Source organism: Silurus meridionalis, chromosome 14, assembly GCF_014805685.1.
Source record: "Silurus meridionalis isolate SWU-2019-XX chromosome 14, ASM1480568v1, whole genome shotgun sequence".
Taxonomy (NCBI): Eukaryota; Metazoa; Chordata; class Actinopteri; order Siluriformes; family Siluridae; genus Silurus; species Silurus meridionalis.
In genome coordinates this window covers 3,329,403-3,352,262 of record NC_060897.1, presented here as the reverse complement: position 1 = coordinate 3,352,262, position 22,860 = coordinate 3,329,403, and the positions used below count along the sequence as shown (strand labels likewise).

General features: G+C 40.7%; 3 protein-coding genes across 4 annotated transcripts; all 3 read right to left on the bottom strand.

Annotated features, from left to right (window-relative positions):
• Nucleotides 1-768: 768 nt before the first annotated feature.
• LOC124396781 (zona pellucida sperm-binding protein 3-like) lies at nucleotides 769-3,052 on the bottom strand. The gene is made up of 8 exons (XM_046866078.1): nucleotides 2,509-3,052; nucleotides 2,306-2,424; nucleotides 2,133-2,236; nucleotides 1,886-2,063; nucleotides 1,313-1,430; nucleotides 1,160-1,245; nucleotides 1,001-1,089; nucleotides 769-870 (listed from the first exon to the last, which is right to left on the bottom strand). The coding sequence occupies exons 1-8, from the start codon at nucleotides 3,016-3,018 to the stop codon at nucleotides 788-790; spliced, it is 1,287 nt and encodes a 428-aa protein (XP_046722034.1). The 5' UTR covers nucleotides 3,019-3,052; the 3' UTR covers nucleotides 769-787.
• A 2,435-nt stretch (nucleotides 3,053-5,487) lies between these two features.
• Nucleotides 5,488-7,708, bottom strand: LOC124396382 (zona pellucida sperm-binding protein 3-like). Its single transcript, XM_046865499.1, has 8 exons — nucleotides 7,125-7,708; nucleotides 6,932-7,050; nucleotides 6,736-6,839; nucleotides 6,487-6,664; nucleotides 6,293-6,410; nucleotides 6,139-6,224; nucleotides 5,922-6,037; nucleotides 5,488-5,594 (listed from the first exon to the last, which is right to left on the bottom strand). Exons 1-8 carry the CDS (start codon nucleotides 7,671-7,673, stop codon nucleotides 5,533-5,535), a joined length of 1,332 nt encoding a protein of 443 aa, XP_046721455.1. The 5' UTR covers nucleotides 7,674-7,708; the 3' UTR covers nucleotides 5,488-5,532.
• Nucleotides 7,709-9,477: 1,769 nt separating this feature from the next.
• On the bottom strand, nucleotides 9,478-21,923 carry ddx42 (DEAD (Asp-Glu-Ala-Asp) box helicase 42). Of its 2 annotated transcripts, XM_046865815.1 has the most exons (18): nucleotides 21,842-21,923; nucleotides 21,276-21,520; nucleotides 18,641-18,827; nucleotides 18,424-18,485; nucleotides 18,162-18,198; nucleotides 17,086-17,238; nucleotides 16,786-16,890; nucleotides 16,566-16,685; nucleotides 16,305-16,481; nucleotides 16,057-16,185; nucleotides 15,421-15,520; nucleotides 15,261-15,308; nucleotides 13,546-13,643; nucleotides 13,143-13,419; nucleotides 12,833-13,059; nucleotides 12,634-12,744; nucleotides 12,089-12,187; nucleotides 9,478-11,024 (listed from the first exon to the last, which is right to left on the bottom strand). In XM_046865815.1, the coding sequence occupies exons 2-18, from the start codon at nucleotides 21,491-21,493 to the stop codon at nucleotides 10,431-10,433; spliced, it is 2,742 nt and encodes a 913-aa protein (XP_046721771.1). In that variant the 5' UTR covers nucleotides 21,494-21,520; nucleotides 21,842-21,923; the 3' UTR covers nucleotides 9,478-10,430. The 2 variants fall into 2 exon arrangements, with proteins under 2 accessions (XP_046721771.1, XP_046721772.1); XM_046865816.1 differs by lacking the exons at nucleotides 18,162-18,198; nucleotides 21,276-21,520; nucleotides 21,842-21,923 and having other exon boundaries at nucleotides 18,641-18,687.
• Between the last annotated feature and the right edge of the window lie 937 nt (nucleotides 21,924-22,860).

The window sequence follows — 22,860 nt, the reverse complement described above, 5'->3', positions numbered from 1 at the left end:
AATTGCGCTTATAAACAAAAGCATCCTTGACCTGCCACTTAGTTCTGATAGTAGCATTTGTAGTTATCTACTACCTGAAAGATTGCAACACTCCTAGTAATAACCACTGGGATAAACAACAAATTGTTACGGTTTACAGGTATAAACCATACACACAGTCATACTAATCTGTTTAAGTACAGGACTTGGTTTCCCACCCCCCCAAACACACACTTCCTGCCAATGCTAGAAATATGGATTCCTTAGCGTTTGCATCAATAATTTTTAATGAGAACAGAGTTTTGCAGATCAAGAAAGTGAATGAAGGATAGAAGGCATGTTAAAAGTATGCTGAAATCAGTACAGCTTTATAAGATTAACATTTGTATTATCCAAATTTTATTTTGGGCCAAGTCAATGTAAAGTCTCAATTTTTATAAAATTAACTTTAGATTTATCCAGGCATTTTATTACAATTCTTTAATATAAACTCCATCAAAATTGAACCAAGTAGTGACTTAACTGAGGTATGCACCAAATTGTGAATTTCATGTACTGTTACACCCCTACTGGTATAAAGCATAGCGGTTAAGTAGGGGGGTTTGGATGTTACCTTTCCACAATTATATACTGTAGCAGCCCTATTAGTTATGCTCTCAGCTAGTTTTGCTAAAGTCCCCACCCAAGTGCATGATGGGAAATCCATTCAATTCTGGATACCACAATTGTCAAATTACATGAAGGCAATAAAAAAAAAAAAAAAAAAAAAAAAATCAGAAGACATCAAAATAAGAAGTTATAAAATGCTTTATTCAGACAAAGGCATTTGATTACCAAACATTTTCCACAACCACAATTGAGCCAAGGTTGACTTTTTCTTCAGCTGCATGCCTGCAAATAAAGGGAGTAAAAAAAATAAAATAAATGCAAAGTACAACTTCCCCTTCAGGTAAAGATTTCACAGTGCCATACAGATCGTAGGGTGGCAAGACGTGAATTACATCAAGGTTCTTCAAAATACCTCGCTTTGACAGATCTCGTCCCTTCCTTGAACCACAGCTGCTACTGCAACAACTGCACACCTGGTCAGCACCATATGCAGCACTCCATCTAAGAAGCAGTAAGACGTTAGCGATCATAGCTCATCAGCACAACGCCATTAAGGGTAACAAGAACATACCTATTGTCCAAAAAGGAACACGCCTTGTGCTCAGCATCAGCAGGGGAAGAAGCAGCGGTTGCCTTCAAGATGCAAGTGATATAGACCTGGAAACACAAGGAGTAAGGGTTACATTGACAAACATGCATATGCCAGAGGTAAGGCGGTACTTACCAGGCTACTGTTCCCTTGTTCAAATCCAAAAGCTTCCAACTGAAACCTCAGCTTGTTTGCTTGAGTTTGGGGCATGAACCGGGAACTGGACTGAGTTAGCTTGGCATCAACCAGACACCTGGGTAAAGGGGTCATTTTATATGGTTAGAAATTAATCATTTTGGCAGCAATATCTGTATGTTGGAGAAACTGTAAATGTTTTCTAGAAAAGATTGAACACAGAGTAGAACCATTAGTATTTAATAGGCAATATAATAAGTAAATGTCCCTTCATCCACAAAATAAGCCAAAATGTAATTGGTCTTAATATAGTGAAGTACATGTATTAACTCAAATGTAGTTTAGTAGTGAGTAAGTTTACTGATATTCAGTAAAACCAGAAAGTTGTCAAAGGTAAGGTAGTGAGGTACATTTACACCACTGATAAGTGTGTATAGATATACACTTAAGTATTCAGTTGTGTAATGCAACACAGCCAATAGAAAAATGTTGGATGAGAAATTTATTCATCCCAAAAGGAATATTAAAGTCTTCATATCAGTTTACAGAAGCCATTAAATTAACCCCACTTACCCAAAATTTTCAATGAAGAAATATCTGGGGACAGCATTTATGTCAGGGACTGTAGTAGCCACACAGCCATCTACAAGGACACGCAGAGGGACATGGTTGAACTGCAGTACAGATGCCTCAATGTTTATAAGCTCACCCAGGTAGTACTGGTTGGTTGTTCGTTCAGATAGCCAGTCATCTACGAGACAATAGATTAGTAAAAGAAAATTGTCAGACAAACAAGCTACAATTCAACTACAGTACAAACCAGTCATCAGCCTCAAGGAGAAGACAAGAAGTTCCTGAGCAGCCTGGGCAGAAGCATATGGAAGCCAAGCAGGTACAAGACCACTGCTACTCACATTGTGGAATCTGAAAAAGAGGTCCAACAGTTAAATCCGTCCAAAATTAAACTAAACAAATCAGAGAAACTTCAAGTACCTTGGATAGTGACACTGAATGAAAACCCTTGTACCAGCTCTCCTAAGAATGGGAGTACCACGGATTGGTACTGGAGACATACCAAGAGTAAAAATATACACCAGCTCATCTGAAGTCACCTGAACAAAACATACAAAGTACATTTAAATAGTGTATACAAGTTTAAAAAGCTCTTCATGTATTTAGCAATAGAAAGGACTTACAGTTAATCTGCTTTTGCAGCCATACAATGGAGACTCATAGATAAGGACTTGAGAAGGAGCATCCATGCTTTTGGGTGTACAGCCGCCAAGTGTGAGCGAAGCCATAGTGAAGGTCGGATCAATTCCAAGCACGTCTTTGCTCACCTCGACATACACTGAAGTCTCGTTACATCTCACCATCACACCTTGGGCAGGAATAGGATCAGCATATCTGTCAACATGCACTAGAGGTGGTGGCGTTGGGATTTGGGGCACTGCAGGAAAAGTCCAATTCAGCTTCTTAACTTGATGCTGGATTACTTGCTGCGTTTGGTCAGCTGAAGGATATCCAGGGCTTCCAGCTTGGGAAGCACTTTGCAGCCATTGAGGAGTTAAGCCAGGATTCATTTGCAGTGGAGGCTGTCCTGGGTTGCTTAATTTAATATTCTCCAAACTTGTCCATTGTGCTGTTGTCATATGAACTGCCAAAAGCAGCCGTAGCAGACCATCCCTCACTTGGTTGAATCCCATTGCAGTTGACAGATGAATGCACACCAGGATGGTCAGAGCACCTCGTATTTATACGGTGATTTAAACAAGTATTTGAATGTTTCTAAATAGCCTGATGCTCTTCTGAGCCTGGTGAGTTATTAATTAGGCTGCCAAACAAATGAAAGCAATTAGAATTTTACTGCTCCGTGCATTTGATTGGACCAAGAGCTAAATTGGCCTAATTGTCAAGGTCACATGACCTAGCTAAGCAATTTAGCAAATATAGAACTAATTATAGTCCTTGATTGAATCCTTTTGTTAAGATCATGCCAGCCTCTATGGCTATGTTCATAGTAAAAGCCAAGTTTAATTATACCAATATAAAACTAAATATGTTCATTTTATTAATTGATTTTTTTTAAACCTTAGGACTAAATTTGGATTAACTTGATAAAAACCATCAACAAAATACAAGCTTTTTTTAAACAGGAGTAGGTATATTACAGTCCAGCAAAATGTGTTTTTTTATGTGTTGGATTCTGACAGGATGGGCATTTTGTCTAATGTTTTCCTGATGATAAAAATGTGTTTTTGTTTTGAGAGTCCTATCGAGCATCATGTGTAAATAACATATCTTTCGATCCCAGTGATTAACATAAAAAATAAAGAAAATAGTTTATGCACTGATACATTACGATTGCCATTTATTTTTGCTGTACGCATTTGATGTTGGTCTCATTTGTAAAAGGTATAAATAATTTTAATGGTTCTGTAGATAATTTATTTTTGGCAACACTGTCTGCTTACCCGGTACCAAAGAGAGAGTACAAGCAGAAGAAAAAAACTAAATGATTTGATTCCAGAGTTGATCATTTTATTAAAATCTTCACAATTCCAATGGGACTTGTTTTAAAAAGTTAAAGAAATTAAATGTTTTACAATGTGCAAGTGGATGTCTTTCTAGATGCAAACACACATACCTGCAGTTTACATACACTGACGCTGTTGTATGTGCATGGGTTAAAAAAGGAGTAACAAAGACTAAAAACTAGTTGTCTTGTGTGTCTGTACTTGTTTAAAAATACAAACTAGCACATACGCCACTATAAGACTGCTTCCTATCAGTGGGTCTACACAATGTTTTTTGTTTTTTTTACAAGAATACATTTTTTTTGGTATAAGCAATGCTAACTCGTTCCTACATTATTTATTCCATGAAAGGAACTTAAAATCATATTTCATCAGGAACATTTTATTTCTGATTTTTTTGCAGCTTTAACCTGCAAACCATTTGTCAAGTTATCAACTGTTCAATTATGGAGACTTGTTTCAATGTGGTCTTATTTATTCTATCATTTGCATTTATGCTGCCCTTATCCAGAGAGACTTTAATTATACAGTGGAGGAAAAGGGGGGTTAAGGGCCCAGCAGTAGAAGTTTCTTTAAACCCATGACCTTCCAATCAGAAGTCTAACATCTTTTCCACTGAGCTACCACTTCCCCCTTTAAGTAATGCTTACAGCAAAAATCAGTATAGAGAGAAATTGTGATCTGTCACAGATGTTCACTCCAGAGTGGCTCATATGCATATTTCAGAAAATGTTTATCTGGGATTTTCACATCGTCTCTAAAGCGCAAACAAATAGTACCAAAAAAAAAAGTATTTATAGAGACAGGTCTGTAGGTGAACACTACTTGGGGATCCAGATCTATTAGTGGAAAGGTGGACCAACAGTATTAGACCAAATTAAGGTTTACTCCTTTAAGCCAAGAACAAATGTCCAAAGCATATGTGGACACAAACTCACCACAAATGGACTTATTCAAATTTTCAGTTTGGGACAATAGCCTTGGATTTGTCATGTACCATACAATAAACCAGGTACCAAATAGATGCCAGTGTTAAAGGCAAGCATTGTTTAAACCAAAAAAAAAAAAAAAAAGTCCAGGGTGGGTGCTGGTTTTCATTCCAGCCAAGCCCCACACCAGAGTCATGTTAAACCATTTAGCAGGTATAATGGTGTTGCCCTTGCTTGCATTGAAAACCCAAAACACCAGCTCTTTGTGGGCAAGATTGGATACCCTGGTCCTAAGTGTTTATTGGCAAAGGGTTGGTGTGGCAAGACTTCAGTCCATATAAAGCACAAGTCAGTTAAGTGGTCCTGAACTCCATTAAATTTCTAAACTGAACTTGTGCTTCCAAACACAAAGCTCTTTAGAAGCCAGAAACCCCTATATGCCATTGATTAAGGAGCCTAAGCAGGTTTCATTTAGAATAAAGTGGGTAGCAAAGAAAGGCAAATCTGAGCACTATAGAAAAGTGGCATCATTCTATTCTTAAGGACATTTGCTAGCAAGTAATTCACTGGTCTAAAACCCAAGAGGCATAAGAGCAAAAAGTCTCAACTTTAAGCCAAATTAAATTAAGGCCAATTTTGTATCCAGTGTGTACATAAAATCTACATCCTCTATTCATGTTTAGATGAAACAGTCAAGACAATACACGAGCACATTTTAACAGTTTATTAAAGCAAAGAGCAGCAAGTCATTTGACTACCAAACATTCTCCAGAACTGTGATTGGACCCAGGCGTACACGTTTTGCCAGCTGCAGGCCTGCAAATGAAAGGAAACAGCTTTTAAAAAGGTGTAGTTACATAAACTTGAGCAGTGTTAATGAAACACTGGATTAAACAAGCCTAATTTAAAAAGTACAATTTTTAAACAAGATAGGTGAAGTTGTAACATCCCCCAACTGACATTTTAATTTACTTGCATTAGTGACTCAATTGTTGCATCAAAGTAAAGACAAGAAAATCTAAATTAACCAAAAATAAAATGGATTAAAACCCTGCACCCCACCCACCATGTCTGTTCCCCCACTAGAAACACTACACTGAAAGCCACTGGTTTAAAGCCACACATTTATCCCCCCCCCACTACCTTTCTTTGAAGGCAGATTTCGTCGAGCCCTTGCAGACAAGTCTCTTCCCTTCCTTCCAGCACAGCTGCTATTGCAACAACTACATACCTGGTTGGGACCATATGCAGCAATCCATCTTAAAAGGGAGAAAGAAATAAGAACCATTAGTCGTCACAGCCAACACTGGGCAACTGAAAGCTCAAATATGGGAAGAAAAAAAAAAAATAATAATAATACCCATTGCCAGAGAAAGAACAAGCCTTGTGCTGAGAATCAGCTGGGGAAGAGGCAGCTGTTGCCTTCATGATGCATGTGATGTAGACCTGGCAACACAAGTAAGACATTTAAATTAGATTTTTTTTTTAAATGAATAAACCACACCAGTACTTACCAGGCTAGTGTTTGTTTGTTGGAATCCGAAAGCCTCCAGTTGAAACCTCAGCTTGTTTGCTTGAGTTTGGGGCATAAACTGGGAACTGGACTGAGTTAGCATGGCATCAATCAGGCACCTGGAAAACACTTCCAGTTAAGAGTTTACCATTGGACAACAAAAAGCCCTAAATAAAAAAAAAAAAACCTACTTACCCGTAGTTATCAATGAAGAAATATCTGGGGACGGAATTTATATCAGGGACAGTAGTAGCCACACAGCCGTCCATAAGGACACGCAGGGGGACATGGTTGAACTGCAGAACGGATGCCTCAATGTTTATAAGCTCACCCAGGTAGTACTGGTTGGATGTTCGTTCAGATAGCCAGTCATCTAGAAGAAGAAAACACCATTAGTAAAAGCAAAAATAAAGAACAAACTAACAATTGTATCACAATACAAACCAGTCATAAGTCTCAATGTGAAAACGAGAAGTTCCTCAGCAGCCTGGGCAGAAGAATATGGGACCCAAGCAGGCACAAGACCACTGCTACTGACATTGTGGAATCTAGGGGAGAAAAAAAAAAAAAAAAAAAAAAGAAAGTTTGAAATAAAGAAAGCCACCTTAATAAATCAAGCTAATGTGTTGTGAAGCAATACCTTGGATAATGGCACTGAACCATAACCCTTGTACTGGCTCTTCTTAGAATGGGAGTGCCACTGATTGGCACAGGAGACATACCAAGAGTGAAGATGTACACCAGCTCATCTGCAGTCATCTAGAAAACACGTATTTAGATAAGCTTTCCAGCCACCCCCAAAGAGAAAAAGACATAGCAATGAAAAGACTTACAGTCAACATGCTTTTGCAGCCATTTAACAGAGATTCATAGATGAGGACAGGAGAAGCAGCATCCATCCCTTGAGCAGGACAGCCTCCCAGTGTGAGGAAAGCAATATTGGACAGATCATGTCCAAGAACATCCTTCCTCACCTCGACATGCACTGCAGTCTCGTTGCAGCTCACCGTCACACCCTGGGTATAAACCGGATTAGACTGTCGGTCAACATGCACCAGCGTTTGTGCTGTTGGGATTTTGGGCAGCGCAGGAAAAGTCCAGTCCAGCTTCTTCACTTGTTGCTGGATAATTTGCTGGCCTTGAGCATCTGAAGGATTCTGAAACTGCAGTCCAAGTGGGGCTACTGGAGGGCTTCCAGCTTGGGGGCTACTTTGCAGCCACTGAGGAGCCATCCCAGGATTCGATTGCAGTGGAGGCTGACCTGGTTTGGTTGCTTGAGATCCAGCAGGTGGTTGCACAGCTCCCAAGTCCATCCATTGTGCTGTTGATAATCTAACTGCAAAAAGCACAAGTGCACAAAGCCCCACTTGGTTAAACCCCATTGCTACTGAGAGACAAATGTAAGTATACCTACTAGCACTACCAGAGCAGCTTTTATTCAAGCAAGACTGCTCCTGATGATCTTTCTCAGCTGCTGAGCTGCCGCTGATCAACCCACCTCACAGGTGCCAGCGATTACAACTTGACTGATTTTTGCATGTGATTGGACCAAGAGGTTAATTGTCTGTGATTCAATGATTTTGCCAATTACTAACATTATTTCAGTAATTGACCGAGTAGCTTGTATGTTAAAGCACCCCAATGAAAATATTTCTCCTCATTAAATTTACACTTCTAGACCCAGCATGTTGTCATGTGATACAGTGTTTTATAAACAACTAATGTGTGCAAACATTAAAGTATATTTTGTGTTGCTGCAGGATATTTATTGATTAATATGTGAGCAACAAAACATGCGTACCAATGCATTCTAATTGAAGCAGAATTAACTGCTGTAGGACAACCTTTAGTAGACCTTGGACCAGTCTCCTTATCGATCGATCGATCTATCGATCTATCTATAAAAACATATAATTGTTACAGAAGTGAAGAGTGAAGAAGAATAGAAGAGTATCTGCAAGAATGAAAGGGAAAGTTTATAGGACTGTGGTGAGACTTGAGATGTTGTATGGTTTCGAGACAGTGGCATTGAGGAAAAGACAGAAGGTGGAGCTGGAGGTAGCAGAGTGCAGCGATTTTTGCAAGATTAAGGTTTTTGCAAGGTTATTAAAGCTACCATGCAGGTCGGAGATTCTGAAGACAATGTGACAGAGGCGTGATCGAATGGTTAGGTAATGTGCAGAGGAGGGAGAAGAATGAGGTAGAAGAATGCTGAGGATGGAGCCACCAAGAAGGAGGAAAAAAGGAAGGCGAAGGATTAGGTTTATGGATGTGGTGAGGGAAGACATGCTGGTGGTTAGTTTGAAAGAGGCAGATGTAGTGGACGGGGGGGGGTATGGAGATGGATGATCCACTGTGACGACCCCTAATGTTGGTAGCCGAAAGAAGAAAAAGACCATTTTCACTAGTCTTATAAAAGGACCATTACTTTAGGGTATGTTTACACACATTTGTGTTTTAAAACGCATATTTTTCTCTCAGTTTTGGCTTTCCGTCCAAAGGCGTTTTCAGTCAATAAAAACAGAGATTTTTGAAAAACGCTTTTCAAAGTGGACAAATTTGAAAAAAGTTTTGACTCGGTAAACAGTGATGTGTTTTAGTCATGTGACCAATTCAGCCAATTTAGCGACGTTTTAAAGAGCCGTAAAAGTAGAAAACCTCGGGCAGAAATGAGGCAGGTCGAAGCGTCTTACTTTGGAAAATGATTGAAAACGATAGTGTGGACGTGGAGCGTTTTTTTGGACAAAAAATGTGACTGGATTACTGTAAATGCAGCCTTAGATTAAACGTAATTGAAATTAAAGTTTTAAAGAGACTGTGCATCATCTAAATGGAAACCAGTTTGAATCCCAAATGTATTATTTTTTCTCTTGAAATGCTTTCATGAAACTCAAACCATTAGCAGCTATGCATCTAGAATTAAACGACTGTATGTAAGCATGCTTATAATTGGTGGGAGGTGGTAGCTCAGTGGTTAAGATATCAGACTTCTGATCTGCGAGGTTCAAATCCCAGCCCCACCAAGCTGTCACTGCTGGGGCCCTTGAGCACGGCCCTTAACCCTCCCCTGCTCAGTTGTACAAGTGAGAATTATAAGTCTCTCTGGATTAAAGAGTCTGAGAAATGCTACAAATGTACAATTATCAATCATTGCTCATGTTGGAAAAATAAATAAAGGCAACACTATTCAAGATCTTATCATGTTTTATTGAAGCCAGAATGATGATGATGAAGAATGGTTCATGTAACTGCACCACATTCACAAAATACATGAAAAACAGCTTATTGGTCTTAGAGAAGCCTTTCTAATCTAGTCGACTGAAAAAAAAATTAAATACAAATAATAATACACAGCACATATTCCAGTCTTTTACCCCATTGGTTGTTTTATAGATTTATATGCAGTTATTTCAGAGTACAACTCAATCTCTTCACTGTCATTATTGCCACATCCCAACCCTAAGATGGCGAGTATGAAGGTAACCGATCGCATGAGCGTAGTTTTATTTCGAAACACAAAAAAATCCCAGACAGGACAGGAGGGCACGTTGTGTCGTAACAGCGGGTAGGTGTTAAAAAGAAATACAGAACAAAAACACGACCCTACAATACAGATCACTCAGAGCTCACAGACTTCAGAACTTCTGGATCGTCATGTTAAACGAGATGGAAAGGCTTCGAAATAATGTTTCCTTTCTAATCATAAAGATGTCGAAATCGCCTCGAATTCTCCTTTAGAATTCGCAAAAGATCACTACGAAGTCATTTCTGCAAACTACGAAAAAAAAAAGCCCCAAACTAACCCCATAACCCCCCCCAAAAAAAGGAACTATTGACAGAAGGATTAATTCACACACAGATACAGAGAAAAGGCCTGCGTGACTTCTGAAATTTGCGTCTCTATAATTCGCAAGTTCTCATTTAACGGATTAAAACGACCCCGTCGGCCGCCTGACGGAAAGAGCGACAGGGAATCTACCGAAGAGAACAGGCAGACGAAACTCTGAAAGTCTTTAACGCCCTTGACATTTGAGGAACAGCGGACAGATGGACTGTGCTGAGAAGGCTGGCTGATCTCGGAGCTGCTCCATCCATGTCTCCTGCTGGTGGGGGGTGGGGGGTGGTGGGGTGGTTTGGCTCTAACTGTCCCACCTGCTCTTCTTCTTTCTCGGTGGATCGGGAACGGCAAAGCTGTCCTCGGCTCCTCTGTGTGAGCTGGCCCTTTCGCCTCCGTCTCGTTCTCCCCTCCAGCTGTCCCTCTCCCGGCGTCCGCCATCGCCGTTGCGGCTGTCGCCGTGCCGATCTCGTTCCCGATCCCGGTCGCGATCGCCGTATCGATCCCGGTCTCCGTGGCGGTCGCGGTCTCCGTGCCGGTCCCGTTCGCTATGACGATGGTGCCCCTCTCCATGGCGGCTCCTGTCGTGGTAAGAATCCTCTCTGGATGAAGAAGAGGAGGAGGAATAGGAGGACGAGGAGGATGAGGATGAGTGAGTGTCTGATACAGAGCTCAAAGTGCCCGAGCTGCTGAAGCCGGCCAGCTTGGTGCCCAGATTGAAGGATGGAGGAGGAGGGGGCATGGGGGTGGAAGATGAAGGTGTACGGCTTCCTTCAGGGGCTCCACAGGGCACAGAGCTCAGACTGCCTGCACTCGTCCAACCCGAGTTGCTGTTTGACTGGGCGCTGAGCTTGGGAGAGCTGCTCGATGCCGCCACGAAGTGGTTTTTGTACTGAGCCTGAGAAGGAACAGTGGAGACAAGAACAACATCACCATGAGTAATATGTGCATCTCATCATACAACCTATACTGAGCACGATTTCCAGCTAAAATTCTAGTCCTGAAGATTTCCTCCCTTTTGTTTTTCGCTACCAGCAAAAATTCATACTGATAGTTTTTCCAGGTTGCAGTGGCGGCTGAGAATTATACAGTGTGGAGGCGAATTGCTGATGCCACATGCTCTTTTGTTGAAGAGTACTTTTTATTTATTTTGGACGTAACTTCTTTTTACAAAAGTAAGAAGCCATGCATTATAAAACTTTTTTGCCACCGTTTCCTTGTGACTACGACTTAATGTTCTGGATATAAGAAAAGTATTTTTCTCGTGATCTCATTGCAACAAAAGTTGTTTTTTCGTATCACGGCATGATGATGATCCTGCCTCTAGAACATGCTTTTATACTGAAAACAACCGAAAAATTCAGCTTTTGTCACGGGGAAACAATGTCTGTGATAACAAGAAAATTAAGTCACGATCCTGAGAAAACACTAAAGAATGGCCTTTTAGGACTTCTGTAGTTTTTCTTTATTTGGAGGGTCAGTTTTGTTTCGGATTGCATGCCCATCTTGTATGTACTGTTTTTTATTTATGTAATAAACTCCAGTACTATTTTACACTCAGTTTTTTTTTTTAAATCTAGTCTCCATTTTAAAAACTTTCGGTTGATTAATTGGTTATCGGCCAGCATGATCCGACCGAGCTATCGGTAAAATCGGTCGACTTCTATAGCAATAAATTCACTAAAATGTAGTCATTTCCATTCACTTTTCAATGTAAAGTACTGAGAGCACTGCAAGAGACTGGTGAATCCAGAACTTTAAAAGTGCGGTCACATGACACACCAACCATCGGAATCAACTCGCAGCCTCCAAAGAGCAAATTTGGTGCGAATAATTGGAAAATTGATTGATCATATCCGTTACCACCATATTCGCAGCATGAAAATAAAAGAAACCTTGCGGGTTGTTCCATCATGAGTGGAACAAATGTTGCTGTAGGAGCTTCAGCCTGCAAGTGCTTACCTGGAAGGCTTGCTTCATGGCAGCCATGCGATCTCCCATAGCTCCAGTGGGAGGTTTGTAGGACTCATAGTTGCCGAGGACGGAACCACCGCTGCGCTCCTGGGCTCACGGAAAAAGGGTCAGTTAGGAAAACCGTGCCAACATACACTACATTGCCAAAAGTATTGGGACACCTGCCATATGTTGTGGTTCTCCAAAGCTGGAGACACAATTGAATAGAACGCTTTTGGATGAGGTGTGATAAAATTTTACGTTCTTGGAACCCCAAACTTGTTCCAGCATAGCGATGCCCCTGTGCACTAAGCGAGCTCCATGAAGATACATGGGTTGGAGTGGAAGATATTGAGTGGCATGCTATAGAGCTCTGACAGGGTTCCCAATCTTTCAAGAACACCAGATTCAAGGACTTTTGAAAGCACCATTTATTTAATATCAAGTACCTAACAAATTTACACCCCATTTCAATGATGCTATGACCAGGTGCTTGCAAACTTTTGCCAACGTGTTATATAGACTTTGGTTCGGGTTTTCAGTCAGAAACTCACCGAGGATTCGGACCCTAGGCCTGGTCTCTCTCTGTATCCAAGCCCTCCACCTCCGATGTTCAGCTTCTTTCCTTTCCCACTCTTAAAACGCGACTTCCTGAACCAGGGATTCTGAAGAAGACGCGTAAAATCAGTCAATGAATCAACTATGGACTGAGTCTTTAACGTGTATGTGAAATGAGGGAACGTGAGGACGCACCTGCATGGCCAGATCCATCAAATCCTTTGAGACGCTCTGATTGGCTCCCTCTAAATTACGAACGAGGTCACCAGCGAACGAGGCGTCTTTGTTGGTGAGCAAAGTATAGGCCTCGCCCTTTTCTCCGGCGCGACCCGTTCGCCCGATGCGATGGGTGTGCGTGTCGATGTCTCGAGCAATGTCGTAGTTTACGACGGTGCGGATCGAGGGAATGTCCAATCCACGAGCTGAGATAAGAACAATAATGAAAAGTTAACACGTTCCTGCTTTGATGTAGGACGTTTTTCTTTTCCCGTTACAATTCCCTTACCTGCGACATCGGTGGCCACCAGGACGGGCAAGCTCTTCTTCTTAAAGTCGCTGATGACCTTGTTCCTCTCGCTCTGGTCCATGTCTCCGTGCAGCAGGCCCAGGCTGTAGCCCTCCTGCTGCAGGTTGGTGGCCAGCTCGTCACAGTTGGCCTTCTTAGTGACAAAAATGAGCACCGAGCCAGCGGAGGTGAACTCCACAAGCCTCCTGGTCAGCCACATCCACTTATCCGAGCCACTCTGCAAGACCTCCACCACCTGGGTCACGTCCTCATTCGCCTGGAGGTCAGAGAAGGTTCATGTGTTTCCGTTTCCAAAACTGCACAAGACTACGACCTTAATTTTCAATATTCTATCAGAAATCCACATGTTTACTGCAAGGATATAAGCACTAATCTAGCACACCTCTCCGATGTCTCCTTGCACTACGCGGATCGGGTCAGTGAGAATGTCCCGCGCCAGCTTCTCGATCTTCTTCCTGAACGTGGCGCTGAACAGCAGAGCTGCGAGAAGTCAAAGATAAACTCGTTTATAGGATAAGAAAATAAAAGTAATAGTTAGTTTGTTAGTTCCTTCCTTTCAACTTAGTTAATTCCTTCGTAGTTAGTTACTTTCATCCTGGTTAGTTAGTTGATTCATTCTTAGTTCCTTCCTAGTTAGTTAGTGAGTTCCTTCCTAATTACATAGTTCCTTCCAACTTAGTTAGTTCCTTCCTAGTTAGTTCCTTAATTCCTTGTTAGTTGGTTCCTTCCTTCTTAGTTAGTTCCTTCCTAGTTAGTTAGTTCCTTCCTTCCTTGTTAGTTCCTTTCATCCTAGTTAGATCCTTCTGTACTGCTTAGTTAGTTAGTTCCTACCTTCTTAGTTAGTTCATTCCTACTTAGTTCCTTACTGGTTACTTCGTTCCTTCCTTCCTAGTTATTCCTAGTTATTAATTTCCTTCCAACTTAGTTAGTTCCTTCCTAGTTAGTTCCTTAATTCCTGGTTAGTTGGTTCCTTCCTTCTTAGTTAGTTCCTTCCTAGTTAGTTAGTTCCTTCCTTCCTTGTTAGTTCCTTTCATCCTAGTTAGATCCTTCTGTACTGCTTAGTTAGTTAGTTCCTACCTTCTTAGTTAGTTCATTCCTACTTAGTTCCTTACTAGTTACTTCGTTCCTTCCTTCCTAGTTATTCCTAGTTAGTAATTTCCTTCCAACTTAGTTAGTTCCTTCGTAGTTACTTACTTACTGGTTAGTTAGTTCCTTTCATCTTAGTTAGTTAGTTCCTTTTCTTTCTTAGTTAGTTCCTTTCTATTGTGTTAGTTATTTCCTACTTAGTTCCTTCTTTCCTACTTAGTTTCTTACAAGTTAGTTACTTAATTCCTAGTTAGATGGTTCCTTCTTCCTTAGTTCATTCCTAGTTAGTTAGTTCCTTCATTCCTTGTTAGTTAGTCTGTCCTGTTTGGATAGTTAGTTCCTTACTAGTTAGTAAGTTACTTTCTTCTAGTTTGTTAGTCTCTTCCTTCCTACTTAGTTAGTTATTTTCTAGTTAGTTAGTTCCTGCGTAGAGTTACTGTAGTTCCTTCCTACTTAGATACTGTAATTTCTTGCTAGATGGTTAGTTCCTTCCTTCCTAGTAAGTTGCTTTCCAAATTAGTTACTGTAGTTCAGTTCTTTCTATTTAATTAGTTCCATCCATCCATCCATCCATCCATCCATCCATCCATCCAATGATTATAGGTTTATTTTAACTCCTATGAATATATTTAAACCTTTATACCAATTACAGACAAAAACAGAACAGGATCCTGATGGAACACCGTAGTGGCTTTTTTAAATTAATGATTCAGTTCAGTCCATTTATATTTAAACCTCAACTGTTAATAATTTAAATAAAGAGCTGATTTTTTTTTTATTCAAGGTTCCATACTCTTTTTATAGAAAGACACTGTGCTTCACAAGGATATTAACCTTATCCATCATAATGCATCATTTTAAATCTCAGACATGCATCTATTATTGCAAAATAATCACAAATAATAATACAATAACAGTAACATTGCAGTTTTTCTGTGCCTCTGTTTCTGGACTGTGCATAAAGGTTATATTTCAAATTTATATTTATAAAAGTGTATGAGAGGAACTTACTCTGTCTGTCTGGTCTCACGTGGCTGGAGATGGATCGCACCTGATACTCTGGAAAGCAAACGTACATGGCGTGAAGTGGTTTACCTTTTTACGATCGAAAAACTGATTATGAAAACATACGAACAACGCGAATACAAAGACCAGGACTGTTTGGACTTACCGAAGCCCATATCGAACATGCGATCAGCCTCGTCAAACACCAGGTAGCTCACTCTCTGCAGGGAGGTAGCTTTCTTCTTTACGTGATCGATCAGGCGACCCTGTGTGTGGGGTTTCACATTAGAAAATTGTAAAAAATACAGTGTATGGCCACAAGTTTGTGGACACCTGACATTTCCTGTTATAACCTGTTATAACCTCCACTGTTTAGGGAAGATGTTCCACTAGGTTTTGGAGTGTGCTTGTGAAGCTTTGTGCTCTTAGCTACAAGTGTGTTATTAAAATCAGCTACTGATGAGGTGAGGTCTAATTCATTATGTTCAATAGGGTTGAGGGTTCAGAACTCTATAGCGGGAGATCTTCCACTCCAAGCCATGCTTCTTCATGGAGCCGTCTTTGTGCACAGAGGGCGCTGTCGTGGTGGAACAGCTTTGGGTCTCCTGGTTCAAAGGATAATATTCATACTACGGAATCCATACACACGTCCTATAAGATCGTGTGCCTCCGATTTCATGGTAACAGTTTGAACCACGTGCTCAGGTGTCAGGTGTCCCAATACTTTTGTCCATTTTGCGTACATTTAATATACACATGACACTTCTAGTTGGTCGTTCCTTCGTGGACACTCAGCTCTTACCGGAGTGCAAACGACGATCTCGGCCCCTTCCTGTAACGCCTTGGCCTGCTCCCACATGCTCCCCCCTCCGTACACAGCCACCGAGCGCAAGCCGTAGGCCTTCCCGAATCGCTTACACTCCGTGTGGATCTACACGTGGAAAAACACACAGCTGGTCACGTATCTTTGTTCCTCCGGCTAAATCAGCTGCATAATTATTATTATAAAAAAAAAAATGACGTACTGCTGAAGATTTTAGTAAATATTACCTGCTGACAGAGCTCTCTGGTGGGGCAGACGATCACACCGATGGGTCCTTCTCCCTGCTCCAGTTCCTTCTGGTCCATGATGTGCACCAGCATGGGCCAGATAAAGGCTGCCGTCTTGCCGCTACCGGTTTTGGCGATGCCGATGATGTCTCTGCCGCTCAAGGCTATGGGGACCCCCTAAACGGCCAGACACGGGTTTTCAGTATTATTACTTTTCTAGATATAAAACTAACACCTAATGCCAGTTATTCCTCGGGTCACCTGGCACTGGATGGGCGTCGGCTGCGTGTACTCGGACTTGCGGATCTGGTTCATGAGCTGCTCGTCAAATCCGAAATGAGCGAAACTGGTGCACGGCTTGGGAGGAGCGGCCCCGGACACCTGTCCGTCAAAAAAATAAATAAATAAATAAATCACGTTTTTAATATAACGTACACAGAAAGAGCGACGGAAAAACGTAAGAATGTGTAAAAGCACAAACCCTCAGGTTGAGTTTGTGTCTCAGCTCCAGCACTTGCGTTCCAGTCAGGCTGTTGAGCTCCTCGTGCTCGTTGTAGAAGTTCTTCTCGAATGGAGGGTAGTCGATCTACAAAAACAGGACCGTACGTGTCTTTAGTATTCCACAATTCGATGTTTAAAGGGGTTTTAACGCCATTTCTTGCATTTGAAGTTAGTGACACTGTTGAAGGGTTGGATTCTGATCCGAAACATGGCCGAGGTAAAAAAAATAAATAAATAAAAATAATAATACAATTTTGGATGTACAATCCGGAAGCATCACCTCAGAGTGGTCAATTGGTGGAAGTGGTAAGATGATCTTTTTCGTGGTCGGAGGGATGGGGTTCCCGTCGCTGTCGTACTCCACGGCCTCCTCCTCTTCCTCCGGGATCAGCCCCGCTGTCGGGTTCTCGGCCATGTAACGGAAATAAGCCTCCTGCACGCAACACAGAGCTTCGCGTCACACATTACGGCTCTGGGACGTTTCGGAACGCTGAGATTAACACACAGCATCGTTTCGGGAAAAGGCGAACAGGAAGCGAAAGGAGACCAGATATCATTAGGTAAGGCTGGAAGTTATCAGACATAAAGACTAATTATCGCCAATTAAATCGAATTCAATTAAATGTCTGAACGTTGAAATAGAACAATGAGCCGTTTTTGTAACTGTGGGTGCTCCGAATTCACGCTGGTGAGATAAGAGTCTGCGCGTGTGTGTGTGTGTGTGTGTGTGTGTGTGTGTGTGTGTGTGTGTGTGTGTGTCAGGGGTGTAACGGTACACGTATTTGCAAATCCCGACATTTCCACATATCGAGGGAATGAATGAATGACGGATGGAAGGAATGAGGACATTTGTTAAAGTGTCTTATACACATCTGTATTAACCAAATGGTGTCTAACGAATGTAAACTGTTTAAATTTGTTGCTATTTATTTCATTTTATTGAATCAAGTTCATTCGTTTTAATTTAATCAATTACTTCATTTAATCGATATATAATAAAAAAAATTTATTATTTTATATATAATTTAACCAAGCAGGTATATTATTTTAAACTTTTCAATAATTGATTGAATTTCCCCAAATGTTAATAATAAATGCGTAAAAAAATGACAATGAACCGAAACGTGTATGTGTATATAATACACACACACACACACACACACACACACACACACACACACACACACACACACGTAGCTCCTCTGAGTGCTCACCAAACCCGAGTTTTCGTTATGGGGCGTTACACAGACAGACAGGATGGAAAGATGAATGGAAGAAAAAGAGGGGAAAAAAAAGAAAGAGATACAGATCAAAGCAAAGCAGTTCTTTGGAAGTAGAGGTATGCTGGTCACTCACTTGCTCATCCTCCTCTTCAATGTCATCTCGAATACCCCTGGAAGAAACAAGCGGAGAAAAAAAAAAAACTTCCCTGCGACTCGCTCAATCACCCGTGGAAGACCCCTAAGTGCATTTAACCCCCCTCCTTCTCCCCCCTCATATACACACACATAGATACACAGATATAATAATAAGGTCTTAATGAATACTAATGAACTGGAAACTTAGTGAAATAGTGCTAGTTAGAAGCGAATATTAGGATTTGGGTGAAAGTTCTTACTTGGTCAGATTTTTCTCTTTTTCTTTCTCCTCTAGTTTCTTCATGTCCTTGGCTGCTTGGTTCTATGTGTTAAGAAAAAAAAGGAAAGACAGATTAGTTTAAAACAGCACTTGCGTTTCTAAATCAATGATAATGCTAGATTTCTTTATTTTGTATAAGTGATTCAGTGATGCCCTGTAGGATGAGCTTTTAGCTTTTTTTTTCTTTTTTCTCTCACCTCCACCTCAGCCATAAAGGCATCGAGAGGGTCGTCATCGCTGTCTGATCCGCCTCCGCCTCCACCTTCACCACTTCGTCCTCCTCCTCCTCCTCCAGACTGCATCTGTTGCCTGGTAGGAGAGTTCTCCGCCGGTATATACGGCAGATCTGCAGCGTTCGATTCCTCCTCATCGTCCTCGAAATAGCTTGAGGAGAACAAGGCAATTTGAGTATAATCGTTTTAAGTGCATTATATCTTTTTTTTCACAATTAAAAGTAAATTGAGTAAATATTAGTTCAGGTTTACAACGTAAACGTCACTATTACGTCTCGATTACTCGGATTTTTCTTCAAGCCCCGAAGTTAATACTGATCCTCAAAGTCATATTGGACCTCAATATGAGCAGATGTTAGGCTCCAAATGCTAATAATGCATTCAGGTTTAAGTTCTCACCCCTTTTCCCCACCCAGTAAAATCCCTCACTGACTTGAGAGCAGCTCTTCTTGAAGATGATTACAAATCATGAAAGTTATTGAATCTGCAAACTTTTCCCTCAGGTCTATTATCTGACTCTCCTCACTTATACGTCTTCGTTTTGTCTATGTGAAAGAGCTGATAGTAATTGGTAAATGCCCAAACTGTCTGTTTGTGGTGCTGTGACCAATGAAAAATGGGTGTGTGGTGGAATCTGGTGGCTGATAACAAGGTTTCAGGCACAGTGCTAAAGACTTTGGCGCTCGATTTGGCAACTTTACAGACCAATTTAGCAACTTTTAAATAAAGCATTTCAATTACCAAAAAGAACAATGATTCTCTTTTTCCAATCACAAATCACCACTGTTTCCCAACAACCAATCAGAAATCACCACTGGTTTTGTTTTCCCGACAACCAATCACTGATCATTACTGTTTCCCCAACAACCAATCACTGATCATTACTGTTTCCCCAACAACCAATCACTCATCATTACTGTTTCCCCAACAACCAATCACTGATCATTACTGTTTCCCCAACAACCAATCACTGATCATTACTGTTTCCCCAACAACCAATCACTAATCACCAGTGTTTCCCCAACAACCAATCACTGATCAACACTGTTTCCCCAACAACCAATCACTGATCATTACTGTTTCCCCAACAACCAATCACTGATCATTACTGTTTCCCCAACAACCAATCACTGATCATTACTGTTTCCCCAACAACCAATCACTGATCACCACTGTTTCCCAACAACCAATCACTGATCACCACTGTTTCCCCAACAAATAATCACTGATCATTATTGTTTCCCAACAACCAATCACTGATCATTACTGTTTCCCAACAACCAATCACTGATCATTACTGTTTCCCCAACAACCAATCACTAATCACCAGTGTTTCCCCAACAACCAATCACTGATCAACACTGTTTCCCCAACAACCAATCACTGATCACCACTGTTTCCCCAACAAATAATCACTGATCACCACTGTTTCCCCAACAACCAATCACTGATCATTACTGTTTCCCCAACAACCAATCACTGATCATTACTGTTTCCCCAACAACCAATCACTGATCACCAGTGTTTCCCCAACAACCAATCACTGATCACCACTGTTTCCCCAACAACCAATCACTGATCACCACTGTTTCCCCAACAAATAATCACTGATCACCACTGTTTCCCCAACAACCAATCACTGATCATTACTGTTTCCCCAACAACCAATCACTGATCAACACTGTTTCCCCAACAACCAATCACTGATCATTACTGTTTCCCCAACAACCAATCACTGATCATTACTGTTTCCCCAACAACCAATCACTGATCAACACTGTTTCCCACAACAACCAATCATTGAACACCACTGTTTCCCCCACAACCAATCACTGATCAACACTGTTTCCCCAACAACCAATCACTGATCATTACTGTTTCCCCAACAACCAATCACTGATCAACACTGTTTCAACAACCAATCACTGATCACTGTTTCCCAACAACCAATCACTGATCATTACTGTTTCCCCAACAACCAATCACTGATCATTACTGTTTCCCCAACAACCAATCCGGGTCACCACTGTTTTTTCAACATCCAATAACTGCTTCTTTTAGTTTATACCAAACGTTTAATTATTTTGTAAACATTATAAAAAAATAAATAATAATGACTGGTCTTTTTTTTGTCATCAATTAATTATTTTCTATTCTTCACTGTTTGCCCAACAACTAATCACTGTTTTCCAACAACCAATCATCAGTGCTTTCCCAACAACCAATCACAAATCACCACTGTTTTCCCAACAACTAATCACCGATCATCACTCTTTCTCCAACAACCAATCACTTCATAACAAACAATTTATAACAAACAGTAACTTGTTTTGTAAACATTATAAACATAAAGATCTATTCTGACACACAAACAAAACAGTTCTAGTATGTTGTATTCTGAAGAAATGCCCCAGCGTGCAATGCAATACACATTAAAGGGAGCAGGTGACGTCACTGGTGACCTTTCTTTTTAAATCACGCTTGAACTACATTTCCTCCTGGAAAGATTTACCGAAGCTATCAGTCAACACAAACCTAAAGCTCCTACACCACCAGTTTGCAGGAGACATCATGCGGTGAGAGTAACGGGTTCACTCACGCGTTTTCCTCGTCGAAATTCGCGCGTTTGGTTCCGATCTTATAGAACGCAGGCAGCTGCTGGTTTTTGCCAAACCCTCCTGCCGAACTGCCCGGCGCACCAAACGCACTGTGGGCCGGCGGGTTCAACCGCGGCTCCTCTTTCTTCCCCGCGGAGAGGGAAAATCCTCCGAAGCCGAAGCCTCGCTTACCACTCGGTCCTCCCTTGTTCCAGTTCATAGCTGTAGTTTCACAGTTTTTACGCGTCTGTTCCAGGAAAATCAAAAGACAGTCGGTGTATTATTCAGAATAAAATAATTAACTTATGTCAGCTCTAATATTCATGATAAATATCTAATAAACAAGCTTGATCGTTCCCTAACTAGCCAACTAGCTAGCTAGCTCGTTCATATCGCGAGTGGGTGTGCGCAACATAAAGGTTATCGCCGTACACTTCCTTATAAGACACAATACAGGGAATAAATGTTTTTTTCAGAGATTTGGAGGTTCGTCAAATTGTGAATAATATAAATAAATAAGTGGGAGGCATGTGTGGAGAAAAGAGAGAAGGACAGGCGAAGTGTTTACCGTGTTTTACCGTCGTTCCCTGGCAGGCCGCCCGTTGTTGCGTACTACGTCATCAACAGTCGACGCGTTTTGTGTGCTTACGCTTTCGAAGGGTTTTGATTCATAAGTGTCTGATAATCTTTTGGGTTATGGAGTGTAAAAGTATACAGACTTATTTAATAATTATTAACATTACATTATTTATAAAACAATACAATCTATATCTAAATATGTATTTAATATTCAATATACACACCACATTATATATATATAAGTATATGTATGTATATGTATGTGTGTGTGTGTGTGTGTGTGTGTGTGTGTGTGTGTGTGTATATATATATATATATATATATATATATATATATATATATATATATATATATATATATATATATAATTTATTTATTTATTTATTTATTTATTTATTTATTTATTTATTCATAAGATCAGTGGCAGGCCATTAGGGTCAGCAAGGCCTTCTCTGCTGGCCTAAACCATATCAGAATCACTGACTTGCTTTTGAATACATTTTTTTCCATGAATATGTATGAAATTATTTCTATATACTTAGGTGTGCTGCATATATTAGAGTCTTTATCCAATCAGATTTCACTGTGAGCACTGCTGGCTTTTTGTTTTGTTTTTTTTACCATAAACTCTATGTTGCTTGAATCTGTTTCTTTAACCAGTCAAATTGGCACCCAATCACATCTGCATTTTGACGTCCTTTGATTAGATTGTCAGAGAGTGCATAAATCAGAGCTCGCAAGAATCGCTGAACCCGCAAACTGTACAAGCTCAAATATATACGTCTGGATTTAATAGATGTATTTTTTTATTCATTCCACAATGACTGACAGAGGAGAAGAAATTGATTTGGTCACAGCTATACCTCACATTCACAAGATGGACTTTTCAAGGAAAGCTGGACATTGTGAGGAAAATGTCGCCCAAACAGTTAAAAACAGATGTTAAGCTTTTTCATGAACCATTTATACTTTTGTAGAATTTGCACAAGAGCACACCATTTGCCTTAA

What these genes read in the sequence shown, in the direction of transcription:
- LOC124396781 (XM_046866078.1), bottom strand. Translation starts at nt 3,018, where the DNA reads ATGGGATTCAACCAAGTGAGGGATGGTCTGCTACGGCTGCTTTTGGCA. An exon ending in CTCCTTGAGGCTGATGACTG is followed by an intron (nt 2,064 to 2,132) that starts GTTTGTACTGTA and finishes ATTGTCTCGTAG; the next exon opens with ATGACTGGCTATCTGAACGA. An exon ending in AACAAGGGAACAGTAGCCTG is followed by an intron (nt 1,246 to 1,312) that starts GTAAGTACCGCC and finishes TTGTGTTTCCAG; the next exon opens with GTCTATATCACTTGCATCTT.
- LOC124396382 (XM_046865499.1), bottom strand. Translation starts at nt 7,673, where the DNA reads ATGGGGTTTAACCAAGTGGGGCTTTGTGCACTTGTGCTTTTTGCAGTT. An exon ending in GCTGCAAAAGCATGTTGACT is followed by an intron (nt 7,051 to 7,124) that starts GTAAGTCTTTTC and finishes CGTGTTTTCTAG; the next exon opens with ATGACTGCAGATGAGCTGGT. An exon ending in TGTTCTTTCTCTGGCAATGG is followed by an intron (nt 6,038 to 6,138) that starts GTATTATTATTA and finishes CTCCCTTTTAAG; the next exon opens with ATGGATTGCTGCATATGGTC.
- ddx42 (XM_046865815.1), bottom strand. Translation starts at nt 21,493, where the DNA reads ATGAACTGGAACAAGGGAGGACCGAGTGGTAAGCGAGGCTTCGGCTTC. An exon ending in CCTTTATGGCTGAGGTGGAG is followed by an intron (nt 18,486 to 18,640) that starts GTGAGAGAAAAA and finishes CTTAACACATAG; the next exon opens with AACCAAGCAGCCAAGGACAT. An exon ending in CGTGAGACCAGACAGACAGA is followed by an intron (nt 13,644 to 15,260) that starts GTAAGTTCCTCT and finishes GACTTCTCGCAG; the next exon opens with CTCTGCTGTTCAGCGCCACG.